General features: G+C 47.6%; 1 protein-coding gene across 2 annotated transcripts in view; it reads right to left on the bottom strand.

Annotated features, from left to right (window-relative positions):
* The window catches only part of LOC147640480 (uncharacterized), a 39,676-nt gene extending 28,260 nt beyond the window's left edge, over nt 1-11,416 (bottom strand). Inside the window, exons 1-2 of one of the 2 annotated variants that reach the window (XM_086781138.1) lie at nt 10,970-11,413; nt 9,222-9,404 (exon numbers count right to left, since the gene is read on the bottom strand). In XM_086781138.1, the coding sequence (XP_086637264.1) occupies nt 9,222-9,404; nt 10,970-11,281 (495 nt within the window). In that variant the 5' untranslated portion in view covers nt 11,282-11,413. Of the gene's footprint in view, nt 1-9,221; nt 9,405-10,969 lie in introns of both variants that reach the window. The other variant, XM_086781142.1, reaches the window with a different exon arrangement.
* Nucleotides 11,417-13,204: the final 1,788 nt, after the last annotated feature.

Here is a 13,204-nt window from a genome sequence, read left to right as displayed (position 1 = left end):
CACCTGGGCACCTGTCACCTCTATACGCTGTCTGCGAGTAGAAGAGGAACTCTCTTCGGCAGGGAGCGTGCGTTTCCCTTTGTCTGTCATACTGTCAACTGAAAGTTTAAGGGAACCTGTATCCAAAGAAAGAGACCGTACTCTTTCTCACCTGTAATCAGTTGTACCTCACTATGTGTGTCTCCTGTTCACCCAATCCAATCCGTGTCCGGGCTCTTGCAGAAAAGAGGACCCTATCCCGGCAATGGAACCATGAAACCGGTCTATGGACACATAAAGCGGTAATTCATTCACAAATAACCTGGACTTACTCAGACACACAATCACAGAATCCTCGCTCCCTCGCTCAACAACACATTGGCCCCGAAGTCCGGCGCCCCTTGCGGTATTTCTTTATTGTTAAAAAGTTGGAAAATACAAAGCTCAAGTGCAACAGAGCACTCTACTTGCAGCAGCTAAGTTTTACAAATTCTGGGAGAAATTTGCCAGCATAACTGCACTAAAACTGTTCCATAACATCTCAGATTGAGTCCCAACTGACAGGCTCACTTCCATAGGCATCAGACTACCCAATGGAGTCCAAAACATCACAATTCAGCTTGCTGTAATTTTTTGCACAGACCTGTTTTCAGCTCTGTTTTCAACCCAAAATAACCCTTGTACTGTCCTAGAGGACTTTAGCAAAGTCCTACTGCATTTTGGCATCAACCGGGCAACATAACAGCCCAAAAACAGCACCTAAACAGTGCTGAAACAGCGTTGTATTGAAGAGGTTATTACCCTCTTCCATCCCTGCTTTGGTGTAGGAACTAACTACACCGGTTCCTGTTCAAGGAGGCAACTAGCCTCTGCATATAAGCATGAAATTCACACAACTGTACCTGATTTTATCTGATGAGAGCATTACCATAGTCTGCGAGAGAGAGAGAGAGAGAGAGAGGCTGTGGGGAGCAAGCTCAACCCTCAGTACATGAGTTGCAGGGCAAGGGAGTGCACCACCATAGCTCTTAACCTGCAACAATCCACCATCATGGCTGCAAATGAGCCTCCTTCAGCCCAAAATCCCACGCTTCCCTCTTCCCAGTGTGGAAAATGCACATAAATTTGACACTTGGCACATTTTTAAGCCTTTTCCACATGCAATCTTCCAAGCTAAAAATCTCCTGACTGGTTCACATTCTCACAACAGTCCTTTGCCAGCTTTTGGTCCCCTTGACATTCTGCACAAACTGACGCGAACACTTTTCAATTCCGACACTGCCCAAAATAGCAGTTTCCTAGATTTTAGGGATGATGTCATCTGCATTCCTTCTGGTCTCCTGACCATCTTTGACCACTATGGTCACTTCAGAATTTGCTTAGAATTCAAGATACATTCACATTTCGGTGGCGGCCACTTACTAGTGTAAACCGGCCTATGCCCTCATTCAGTGGCCATGTGTTGGACACTGTCATTCATCTTTCAGTGCAGTTCTCAGGCTTAGCCAACCACTGGTCCAAAGTCCCACTGGCTGACCCATTCTGACATTGCAATGGCCCAAGCCCTTCCAAGAGATCCCGCGGGAAAACAACAGCAACCAAAGAGAAAGAAAAGAAAAATATATATTTATAAAGAAATGTAAATAAAGAAAACAACTGCAAAAAGTTTCACCTCCTGGTGACAAGTGAGGCTGCTGTTAGAAGTCATCTCCTGTCCAGTTTTATACACCATGGCCTTTGTTGTGGGTGTGCCCGCCCTTATGAGATGTTTTATCATTTTTCCCCACTCTCCGCATTTTTCCCCTATTTTTTCCCATTTTTCTGTGGCTTGGGAGGCAGCCCATGTCCTGGCCGACTGCTGAACTGGTCCACGACTGCATCTGGGAGGTGGCCGACTGCTATTGATCTGGCCGACTGGAGATGTGTCTGGTCGTGGAGTTCTCAGGGCCAGTCGGCCTGCTGTAGGCAGCCGACTGCACATGTGGGGGCATATAAATAGGCCCCAGCCCCCATACCACACTTGTATCATATCGGGATCTTCTTGTGTATATCAGAGCAGAGTTACACGTCTACATCTCTCTCTCTTGTGCTGTTTTTCTGCCTGCGTTTTTTTGCTCTTGTGTTCCCAGATCTGGTCAACATTTCCGCTGCATATTTTGACATGATATCAGAGCCTAGGCTCTAGATAGGTCTTGGGATTTGTGTGAGCAAGAGGGGGACTGTTTTGTGGCTGATTGGTGGACTGTTTTGGGCTGATCGGGAAGAGAAGGTGCAAGAGGAAGGCGGGCTGATTTGCTGGACAGCCACTTGCAGGTTTTAGTTCTTCTTTGTTCCCACCCACCCACCCTTTTCAGAGTACATCCCCGCTATGGCAGATCTCTTTGAGATGGCCGAGAGACATGTGAAGATTCCGACACTCCCCACCTTCCCGGTGGACCGTCAGTTGGACGGAAGCAACTACGGCATATGGAAGGTGATGATGGAATCTGTTCTAGAGTCCTACGACCTCGCCGATTTCGTCGTTGTTGGGGTTCCACGGCCGGAAGTAGAGGAAGGGGAGTTACCGTCGATCTGAAAGGACCGGGAGGCCCAGACACAGATGTGGGATCGCGTCAATGCCAGGGTCCGTTCGTTTATCTTTCTCAACTGCACACCACAGGTAATCAATCATGTAAAGCATATGACGCTGGCCAGAGGTATATGGCAGCATTTGGCCTCACTTTACAACAGGGTATCGCCCATGAAGAGGATTTCCTTGGATGTACAGATGCGGGTTATGAACCCTGCAAAGTCATCGACGATGCGGGAGCATATTAACAAGCTGTAGGCTCTTCAGCAGGAAGTTCTTCAGGCTGGGAAGGAGATATCGTCAGAGGACATGGCCATCACGTTGCTGTCACACTTGCCCTCTTCGTACTCGGCATTTTACTCGTCTTTGATTACCAATGGCAGGCTCAGCACCATCACGTGGGAGGAGCTTGTGCCCATGGTCCTAGACCAAGAGAAACGATTCACGAACCCTCCTCAGGGTGGAGGTTCGGAGGCCTTAACTGGCCAAGGCCATAACTCGGGCAAAGGGAAGGCTTCATCGGAGAAGTCTTCTGAGAAGAAGTCCGACGCTGACCGTGAGAAACTAAAGGCAGAGAGGACCTGTAATGATTGTGGCGAGAAAGGCCACTATTGGAGGCAGTGTCCCAAGCGAAAGACCGAGAAGGGTGAAGATTCCTCAGCAGCAATCATGAAGACTCCGGCTTTTGTGCACCTGAAGGTGATGGACACCAATGTTTCATTTTCTTCAAGCAGGGAGGAGATTGGAGGACTCTCCGCAACGGATACTCAGGAATGGATTCTCGATAGTTGACTCCTTCCCGTTCCGGTTTACAGGATCTCTACAGGCTTTCTGGTCATATTCTTACTAGGGATACGTCCACTATCCCAGTTCACAGTGAGGGCAGGATGGAGATAGTTCCCGATGGCAGAGGGGGGAAGCATTCCTCCCAAGTGTTGTATGTTCCGGCACTTGGTTTTCATCTGTTGTCAGTGCATCAGGTTTGCAAGACTGGCGTACGGGTGGAGTTTGATGAGCATTTTGTTGCTCTCCGGCGAGAAAGGCCACTATTGGAGGCAGTGTCCCAAGCGAAAGACCGAGAAGGGTGAAGATTCCTCAGCAGCAATCATGAAGACTCCGGCTTTTGTGCACCTGAAGGTGATGGACACCAATGTTTCATTTTCTTCATGCAGGGAGGAGATTGGAGGACTCTCCGCAACGGATACTCAAAAATGGATTCTCGATAGTGGTGCTTCCAGGCACATGACTCCTTCCCGTTCCGGTTTACAGGATCTCTGCAGGCTTTCTGGTCATATTCTTACTGGGGATACGTCCACTATCCCAGTTCACAGTGAGGGCAGGATGGAGATAGTTCCCGATGGCAGAGGGGGGAAGCATTCCTCCCAAGTGTTGTATGTTCCGGCACTTGGTTTTCATCTGTTGTCAGTGCATCAGGTTTGCAAGACTGGCGTACGGGTGGAGTTTGATGAGCATTTTGTTGCTCTCCGGGACAAAGCAACAGGCCAAGTGGTTTGGGAAGGCGGAGTGGGAATGGAGTTTACAGGCTTTCAGCACTCTCTCTCCCAGGTCCTCAAGTTTGTGATGAGTGGCAGTCTAGTAATGGCCACTTAAGTGTGGATACGCTGCAGGTGTGGGCTTTCCGAGACCAGGTGGTGGATAGCTTGCCAGTAGATGGCAGCAATTGGCAGGAACTTTCCAGTACTGATGTTGGTAGTTCTTGTCTTCGTGAGTCAGAGGAAACTGAACAGGTCACTTATGCTCTGATGTCTCGTCGTGTTTGGGACATAGAACCTCTAGTAGATGAGGATGTTCTTTCCACGGGGACCTTTCGGAAAGCCAGGCAGGTGGCAGGTGCTTACTTGTAGAAGGAGGTGGTTTCTCCAGGTTTTGTGGTTCCGGATTCAGAGGGGGTGGTTGACAGGTTTCATCAGGTTTCCAAGACTTGTTTGTGCGCCGTAACAGGTGTTGATCCTTGTGAGCAGTGTGATGCCTCTTTGACTCAGAAGCAGGATGGTTCATTGATCTGGTTGATGGACACCAGTTTGGACGAGAGCTTCCTGATGAGGCAGTTGAGCTCATGGTTGCGGATGTCTCTTTGGGAGGCAGGATTGCGTTTCCTGTGGTTTCTGCGGCATGCGAAGGATCATGGACTCTTGTACACAGGAGGGGGATTGTTGGATGGAGTCCGACTCCACGGCTGGAGTGACTCAGTTTGGGGAGGAGATCCGGACACGAGGAGATCTACTTATGGCCCAGGAGCAGTTTTACGGAGCAGCAGGAGGTTACATTGCAGGTTTGGGCTTCCACTGGAGGAACCCATGGTCATCCAGAGGCACTTTGTTCGTGAACAGATCGTTGTTGATGACATCTTGCTAGAGTTCTGTTCAACGGAGGACAATACGGTGGACCTCTTCACAAAGTCGCTCTCTCAGGACTTGCTCGGGCGGCACCCCAGCTCCCTGTGGTTGGTTTCACAGCCAGGAGCTGAGAGGGGGTGTTAGAAGTCATCTCCTGTCCAGTCTTATACACCAGGGCCTTTGTTGTGGGTGTGCCCGCCCTTATGAGGTGTTTTATCATTTTTCCCCTATTTTTTTCCATTTTTCTGTGGCTTGGGAGGCAGCCCATGTGCTGGCCGACTGCTGAACTAGTCCACGACTGCATCTGGGAGGTGGCCGACTGCTGTTGATCTGGCCGACTGGAGATGTGTCTGGTCGTGGAGTTCTCAGGGCCAGTCGGCCTGCTATAGGCAGCCGACTGCACATGTGGGGGCATATAAATAGGCCCCCAGCCCCCATACCACACTTGTATCATATCGGGATCTTCTTGTGTATATCAGAGCAGAGTTACACGCCTACATCTCTCTCTCTCTCTCTCTCTTGTGCTGTTTTTCTGCCTGCGTTTTTTTGCTCGTGTTCCCAAATCTGGGCATCATTTCCGCTGCATATTCTGACAGCTGCAATGGTCATCTCCACCGGCTCTGAGAAACGATGAATCAAGCCGCGAATGATACTCGGCGGCTGTCTCCTCTCCGGGTCAAGGGCTGCAGGGAGCCGACGGGAATGCTTTGGAGAGGTAGAAAAAGGAGGGGAGGGGGGGGGGTCGGGGGTCGTAGGCACAGAGAAAGAGGAAGGGGCAAATGGAGCGACTGCGGGGAGAGTCGTAGGCAAGGGTGGGGGGGGAGGAAGCGGGGAGAAGGCGAGGGGGAGTGGGAAGGCGGAGAGGCCGGAGAGGAATGCTGCTGAGAGGTATCCATCGGAGAGGAAGGTTGCTGGGGAAGGCTCGACAAGCGAGGGAGGGGGTCAACCTGCCCCACTAGGCATTGAAGGCCAAAGGAGAAGTTGCGAGACGAGGAATCTGCTGCCACCTCGCCGGGGGGGGGGGGGGACCCTCTCCGTGACTGAAGGGGGCCTGCAATATGCGAGCGGGTGCTGTGATAGGTGCTCGAAACGGTTCTCTAACAGAACCGAATCCTCCTGCGTGTTGCCAGCCTAGCGCGCACGGCGGCGACGCTCAGCTCTAGTGCTCAGTTGGCGACCGAGGCGGGGACCAACCGTCTGCCACTCTCCGATTGATGGGTCATCCATGGTCAGAACCAGGTGCTCCGCGGCCTGGGAACTTGCTCCTCCCTCGGCCTCCTAATGAGAATCTGAGTGGGAAGTAGGAGGGGGAACCACCACGGTCACCTAGTCTGACGCCAAGGGCAAACTCTGGCCAAATGACCAATCTGTCTGCAAATAAAGCATTTGCCTGGAAGGCCGGAATACTCCACTCGCTGCATAATGGGATCACCCAAAAGACTGGGAATAGATATCATGTGAGGTACAGAATCCGAAGAGGCAATACAAATGCGGAGAGATGGAATCCCCGCTGCTCGTGCGAGGGCCGAGGCAACGGTGGGGGATTCCATCACTCTCCCAATGGCACCACCAATCACTGGGAGAAGAGGAAGGTATTCCTTCCTGAGGCCTAGAAAGCAGACTATCACGGGAAAGCCTGAAACTCAGCTAATGGGTCACATACCGAGTCGAAGCCGTGCTACCACCGTGCAAAGAAGGCCTAGGCCGTACGCAGTGCAATGGGGCTCAGCTACATGACAAGATCAAACGCCGCTGGTGAGTCGAACTCAACCTAGTAGTAGCCACGCCCCAAAGAATCAATATCTGCGATCCTTGTTGGCGCACCTAGGAGGCTAGCCTAAAGAAGATCTCTGAGTTGGCCACGCGCAGGGCGACTACCAACAATCTTGCATACCAGAGTGGAGGCCTCTAGGGATGCGACAATCGTAGCGAGAAGCTGCAGGTCCACTTCGGAAAACAAAAGGCAGGTAACGACGGCCTCAATCGGGGGAGACGGAGCAGCTACCATGGAGTCTTCCTGGGGGCAAAGACTAGAAGAGGCCGAAACTTGTTGAGGCAATGAAGAAATACCCACACCCTGAGGACGCTGCCGGAGGAACAAGGACGGGCTAGACTCTAGAGATGGCGGAGAAGAAAGGAAAGAAAGGGGCGGAGGGCTAAGATAGAAAAAGAAAAGAAAAAAAAAAAAGAGGAAGAAGAAGACGAAGGAAAGAAAGAAAAAATAAAAAATAAAAAATAAAAAAGAAAGAAGAAAAGAAAAGAAAAAAAAAAGAGGAAGAAGAAGAAGAAGAAGAAGGAAAGAAAGAAAAAAGAAAAAAAGAAAAAGAAGAGAAAAGAAAAAAAAAAAGAGGAAAAAGAAGAAGAAGAAGAAGAAGGAAAGAAAGAAGAAGGAAAGAAAGAAGAAGAAATATACGATAAGAAGAAAAAAAAAATGGGGGAGCGGGCTGAGGAAAGGTGCAAGCGAAATCGGAGGAAAGAGTCGTTTGGGGGGGGGGGGGGGGGGCGCGCAAGCGGTGGGGGGGAGGGGGGGCAAGGGCGTGCACACAAGCAGAGAGAGAGGGGAGGCGGGAAGGCGAGGGGGGAGGTTGGCACAGCTGCAAAGACTGGGAAGGCTCGAGGCAAAAAGAAGGGGGCACAGAAGGAGATGAACAAGCGCAGGCAGACAAACGCAAGTGGGGGGGGGGGAGCTCAAGGTCGCGCTACAACTTCTTTAACTCATGCTTTTTGGATAGTGGGACCCCCCTTTACTTAAAAAGGGATAGACAAAGAGGGCCAACCTTTATTAAAAAGAGCCAGACATCATTCATAAAGCGAGTGGAACGGAAAGCAAGATATTAAAAACTTATAAGAGTTTTTATCAAAAAGCGCATTACAAAAAAGCACCCACCCATATAAATAAGCGGAATGGATTCTTGTGGAATTAATCAAGAGCAAGGCGCCATCTCTCTATCTCTATTCATTGTTGTTGTACGTACTGTTTCAACGCCCTCATCCCGATCTGTACCAACTATATGGTCGTCCCCGTGCCATCATCTCTACAACCATCTATGCCAAAGCTTTACGGATGCCGACCGTGTGATGTCATCGCTATGTTGTGCCACCTATATCATCATCATCGTACATACACAGGTCTGCTATATTGTATTACATTCCCACCCTTACTTCATCATGCAAGGACTTTCCCTTCGCCACCTACTTGAACACATGAGTGTTGATTTGGTGGTTTGCTTTTGCTGGGTGGTGCTCGCGGAAATCTCATTTGCTGAGAAGACCTATGAGGGTACAGAGTTGCTGACAAACGATTGACTGGACGGGGCCCCTGCCGACAGGCCCTCAGGTGAGTCAGAGCAAGCAGGAGACCCTTGGGTTGAGCCTCAGCCTTCGGATCCTACGAGCCACCAAACCGTCGACATCGATGACCTCTTGAAAACTTTGGGGAAAATGGAATCTTGTATTCAGAAGGAATCACTCCTGGATTGTATTTGGTGTTAATAAATCCTTTTTTTTGTTTGGAAGAGGGAGGGGGTAAGTGTCGGCCCAAAGCATTATTCTAGCCCCTAGTGTTGTGTCTTGGGAATCTAGGAATCACTCATGGATTGTATTTGGTGTTAATAAATCCTTCTTCTTTCTTTCTTTCTTTTTCTTTTTCTTTTTCTTTTTCTTTTTTTTTTTTGGGGGGGGGGGTGTTTGTTTATTGTTGGCCCAAAGCATTATATTGGCCACTAGCGTTGTGTCATCTCTTTGAGTTGCTATTTGCTTGTTAAATCCTGTGTTGTTACGTGAATTTCGTTACATACACGCCAGGGGCCAAACAAATCCAGCCCTGGTGGTCTAAACAAAGAGCAGCCAAGATGACCCTTCTTAGGCGTCCATGGCAACGGTGCCTTTTGAGACAAGCCCAGGTGCTGCCAAGGAGGTGGCCCGGACACAGCTGTCAAGGCCCTCAGTTCCGCCCACAGAGGTGAACCATGACCCGTGTGCAGTCATTGGTTGACCTTGGTAGTGGATATACTGAGTTGTCATTTGATCTTGGGTGTGAGGATAACATCAAGCCTTGCTGGAAGAAAGTATGGCAATGATTGGAGACAAAGAATGGTGATGCCCAATGTTGGCTTCAGTTCTGAGCTTTAAACGAAGTATTAAGTATGACAAAAATCCGAGGAACAACTAAAGAATCCTAACAGATACTTGAAGAGCTCCGATCAATCATCAAAGTACATTAGCTCAAGAAACTCTTAAGGGCTTCAAAAGAACCAATAAAGGATTAGATGTGTCCATAGTTATCTGCATTGAGATATGAGCAACAGATAACTAACCCCTTTTGAGGCCTTTGCTCTGTCTTTTTTGGACAGAACTCCGATACACTTGAGGTCCTTATTAACCACTGGCAGGCCAGAAATGCTCAGAAAGAAGTGGTCCACCTCCTCCAAGAGCTGGTCGGGCATGGCCGTGAATATCTTCTTGGACATCACCTCAGCAAGGAACGTATGCGGCTGTGCCTGCATACAACACCAAAGAAGAATCAATGACAATTCTGGCTGTGAAACTCAAGGCAGGAACAATTCCTCTTAAAACAAACCGGCCACTCACAAAACCCTAAAACTTAGGTCTGAAAGCCCTAATAAAAGAACAAATTCTGATGTGTCATCTCCCTATGAACTTCACTGCTAGGAATGGTTGTCCCATCTGCTGGTTGCAGAAAGATGGCTTCCCGCTACTGTGGCTGGTATCGCAAGTCGCCATCCACCTGCAAAACTGCATTCTAGCAGGCATTCCCTAATCCTTGACAGCTGATTAGGCATGAACGTTCTCAAAACACGTAGCATAGGGTTCACAAAACAAAATTCTATAGAACTCTCCCTTCTATGTCCCAACCCGCCTAGGGCTAGGGTGGGGAATACGTGGATTAACCCAAGATTAGATTGTGATTAACCCAAGGCTAGGGTTGGGACATAGAACTCTCCCTTCTATGTCCCAACCCGCCTCGGGCTAGGGTGGGGAATACGTGGATTAACCCAAGATTAGGATTGTGATTAACCCAAGACTAGGATTAAGGCTTAGCACAGGCATGGGGACCTAGAGGGTTCACACGTGGACTAAGGGCGCTAGCAAGAAGAGGTCTAGATTGGCTAAGAGCTTATAAATAGTAGCCTAGGGCTAATAATGGCTAAAAGCTTATAAATAAAGCAAGACATCTTATAAATAAAGCATGAAAGCTTTAGAAATAAAAGCAGGCCACTTATAGTGACTTGGGATCAATTATTGGACACAAGAGATCAAGGAGCCATAAAAGCAGGCCACTTATAGCGGCTTGGGATCACTTATTAGACACAAGAGATCAAGGAGCCACGCAGTAGCCTAGGGCTACTATGGAGCGTGCAGGATCTCACAATGATGGAGCTGTTGACTGATCGGTGACTGGCAGGCTCACAGCACGGCTCAAGGTACTGAACCTATGGTTGGGTGGTGAGTTGCTAGCCACAGTCTATCGCGGTCATCGCAATGTAATCGATGTTCAGGTCTATGGAAACCTCGCCATGGTTTCTCAGATATGTCCTCTATCTTGTTCCACAGTGGTTCTATGTCAGCTAATCCATGGGCATGGTCCTATGAGGACTTTACACTCCCTATCTACAGAAGCAAGAAGGTATCAAGTAAGGTAACATCAGCTCCTTCACAACATAAACAACAATTGGCTTCACAATAGTTTATATCCACACAACTTTAGTAAAAGAAGCAACCTTAAACAGATCGCTCACTTTATCATGTCACAAACCAACCTGATCCTCATAGTTACACTGAAAATTCTGATCTGAAACCCCTACTTCTCACTGAAACCCTAATTCTGGAAATAAATCCCTACTCTTCAAACCTTGGTTTAGAACAACCATGAATATGAGAATAAATCTAGCCCTACTTCAGACTGTAACCCCAACTTAGAACCAGATTAACCATAAATCGAATTCAAGAACGCCACTTCAACAACCGATCTTCAACCCAATAACAGAGAAAATGAAATGTCAGAGATATGAGTGAAAATGCAGCTAAAGGATGCGTGTCTCACCTCTTCCTTGAAGAGGACGGGCTCGTAGTGCTTGCAGAGGTCCTCAAAGTTGAGCATGGAGAAATTCTCCGGCCACTCTCCGGACAGGATCTCGCCCTCAATCTCGCTGTCCGCCGGCGCCCTTGTGGCGGTTCTGGCCCCATCACCACCCGCAGAAGCATCTGCGAACACTACCAACGACCAAAAGCGAGGGGAAATAAGAGCAGAAGAAGAAGATAAAGAGGTTGCAGACAGGGGAAAGGCACAAGGTAGCGATGGCTTGCGGGAGAGCGAAAGGGTAGTCGGTGCAGAAAGAAAGATAGGAAGCGCCATCGATAATTCGTTGTGTGTATAAAAGAAGTTAGAGCTTAAACCTGAGGAAATATAGAGCTTTCAGAGTGTGGTGGAAGGAGAGCCCATCGCCATAGCCAGGAGCTACGGAGAAAACAGTGTCTTAAAACAAGAGTCATCAGAGTAAATTAAGTCATTAATATATTATCTTATGTTCCAAAAAAAACAAGAGTATAAATTTTAAATAGCCACCCTTTGGTTTTAATGTAGAATTAACAAGAGTATAAATTTTAAATAGCCACCCTTTGGTTTTAATGTAGAATTAATTTAACAAATGAAGAACATTCTTAACTACTACTCCGGAGACTTCAAAGGAATGGATACCATAGAGTAGGCCTTACACTGATAGGTTTATATATATATATATATATATATATATATATATATACTAACTAGATTGCTTAGGTACCCTTATCCTATTGATTGCTTGTACCTGTGTGTTGTCAACGTACTTTGAAAAAACATGTGTCCTTCCGTTTACATAAAAACATTTTGAAGCGCTTAAATGAAGATGGACACTGCAACCCGTACCATTTGTCCAGCACGTCCTCTTCATATGCGTGTCTTTCTCAAGTTTATATGAACAGCTTATAGAGCTCGAACAAGCATGAACATCAAGGCTATGATTATATTCTACGTGAGAAATCGATGGACATTGACAGAGATCTCAGGATACATCACAAGGTTGATAATTCCAAATTCATTACCACATTTAAATTTGAGTTACACGTCATTCATCAAGTCATAGGATTTTTGTGCTCATTTGTGTGAGTGAAGTATATAAAAAAAACCATACATAAAGTATGGCGGGGAGTTGACACAGTCCTCCCCGAAACTTTATAAACATAGAAGAACGTGCCCTTCCCCCATTTCCCAAATAGCACTTTTGATATAGAAAGTGGACCAAAACACCTTCAGTGTTGTTGAAGGTGGCCATTAGTCCTACATATTGATTCGTGATACAAAACTCATTTTCAAATGTGGAAATGAATTTGTAATTTTCTAATTTGCAAGGTACTTTTGAATCCCCATCGAACATAAGAACGGGCTTTGAGCTCATCGATTGCAGATGTCAGTCTAGTGCATTGCTTCCAAGTATGCTTTAAAATTCATGTTCATTCGAGCATTTCAAATATCTACACTACACGAAGTATGCTACCCAAGCACTCGCAGAAAACGTGGTAAAAGAATTAAAGAAAAACAATCTTGTTTTGCAAGCTTCAAAGCATGGAGTGCACTTGGTTTTGATGATGATGATGTGTGTGTGTGTGTGTATGTGTGTGTGTGTGTGTGTGTGTGTGTGTGTGTGTGTGTGTGTGAGAGAGAGAGAGAGAGAGAGAGAGAGTTCATGCTTGCGTTTATGCACCAAGACATCTTGTGCATAAGGTAGTTGGGGATTCTCAAACATATACAAGCTTGCAAAATGTACCCACCTCAAAACGCCAATTGTTGGCAAATGAAGACGATGATCTACGATACCTTGGCGGGGAAAGAGGACGTGGAGAACGAGGTGGCCTGCTCTCATCCCAACCCCAACTATCCATCCTGGGTGGGCACAAACGCCTATAGAAGGCTGTTTGCCGATGAGGCTCTGCACAGAGAAGAAACTATTATTGGTCGAGGCAAGCAAAAGAAACAAACAGTTTTTACCTTAGACAAGGACAGGAGGTGCTTGTTGTGACAATTGCCTATCGTGGGTGGACGCAAACACATGCTGCACAGCAGAACTATCAAGCTCAAAGTCATGGACTATAATGTGAAGAACTACAATCAGTGCACCATGGAGTATAGCATCGACGAGTTCGATGGTGGCGAGGTACCTTTTCCTTCCTTGTTAGGATTCCCCTAATCTTTCTTCTCCGTCAAAGAACGCCAGCCTAACAGCCCTTCTATTTCATGCACTTC

This window comes from Cibotium barometz, chromosome 3 (assembly GCF_041138505.1).
Source record: "Cibotium barometz isolate CiBa-2024 chromosome 3, ASM4113850v1, whole genome shotgun sequence".
Classification (NCBI taxonomy): Eukaryota; Viridiplantae; Streptophyta; class Polypodiopsida; order Cyatheales; family Cibotiaceae; genus Cibotium; species Cibotium barometz.
This window is presented reverse-complemented; position numbering and strand designations above follow the sequence as displayed.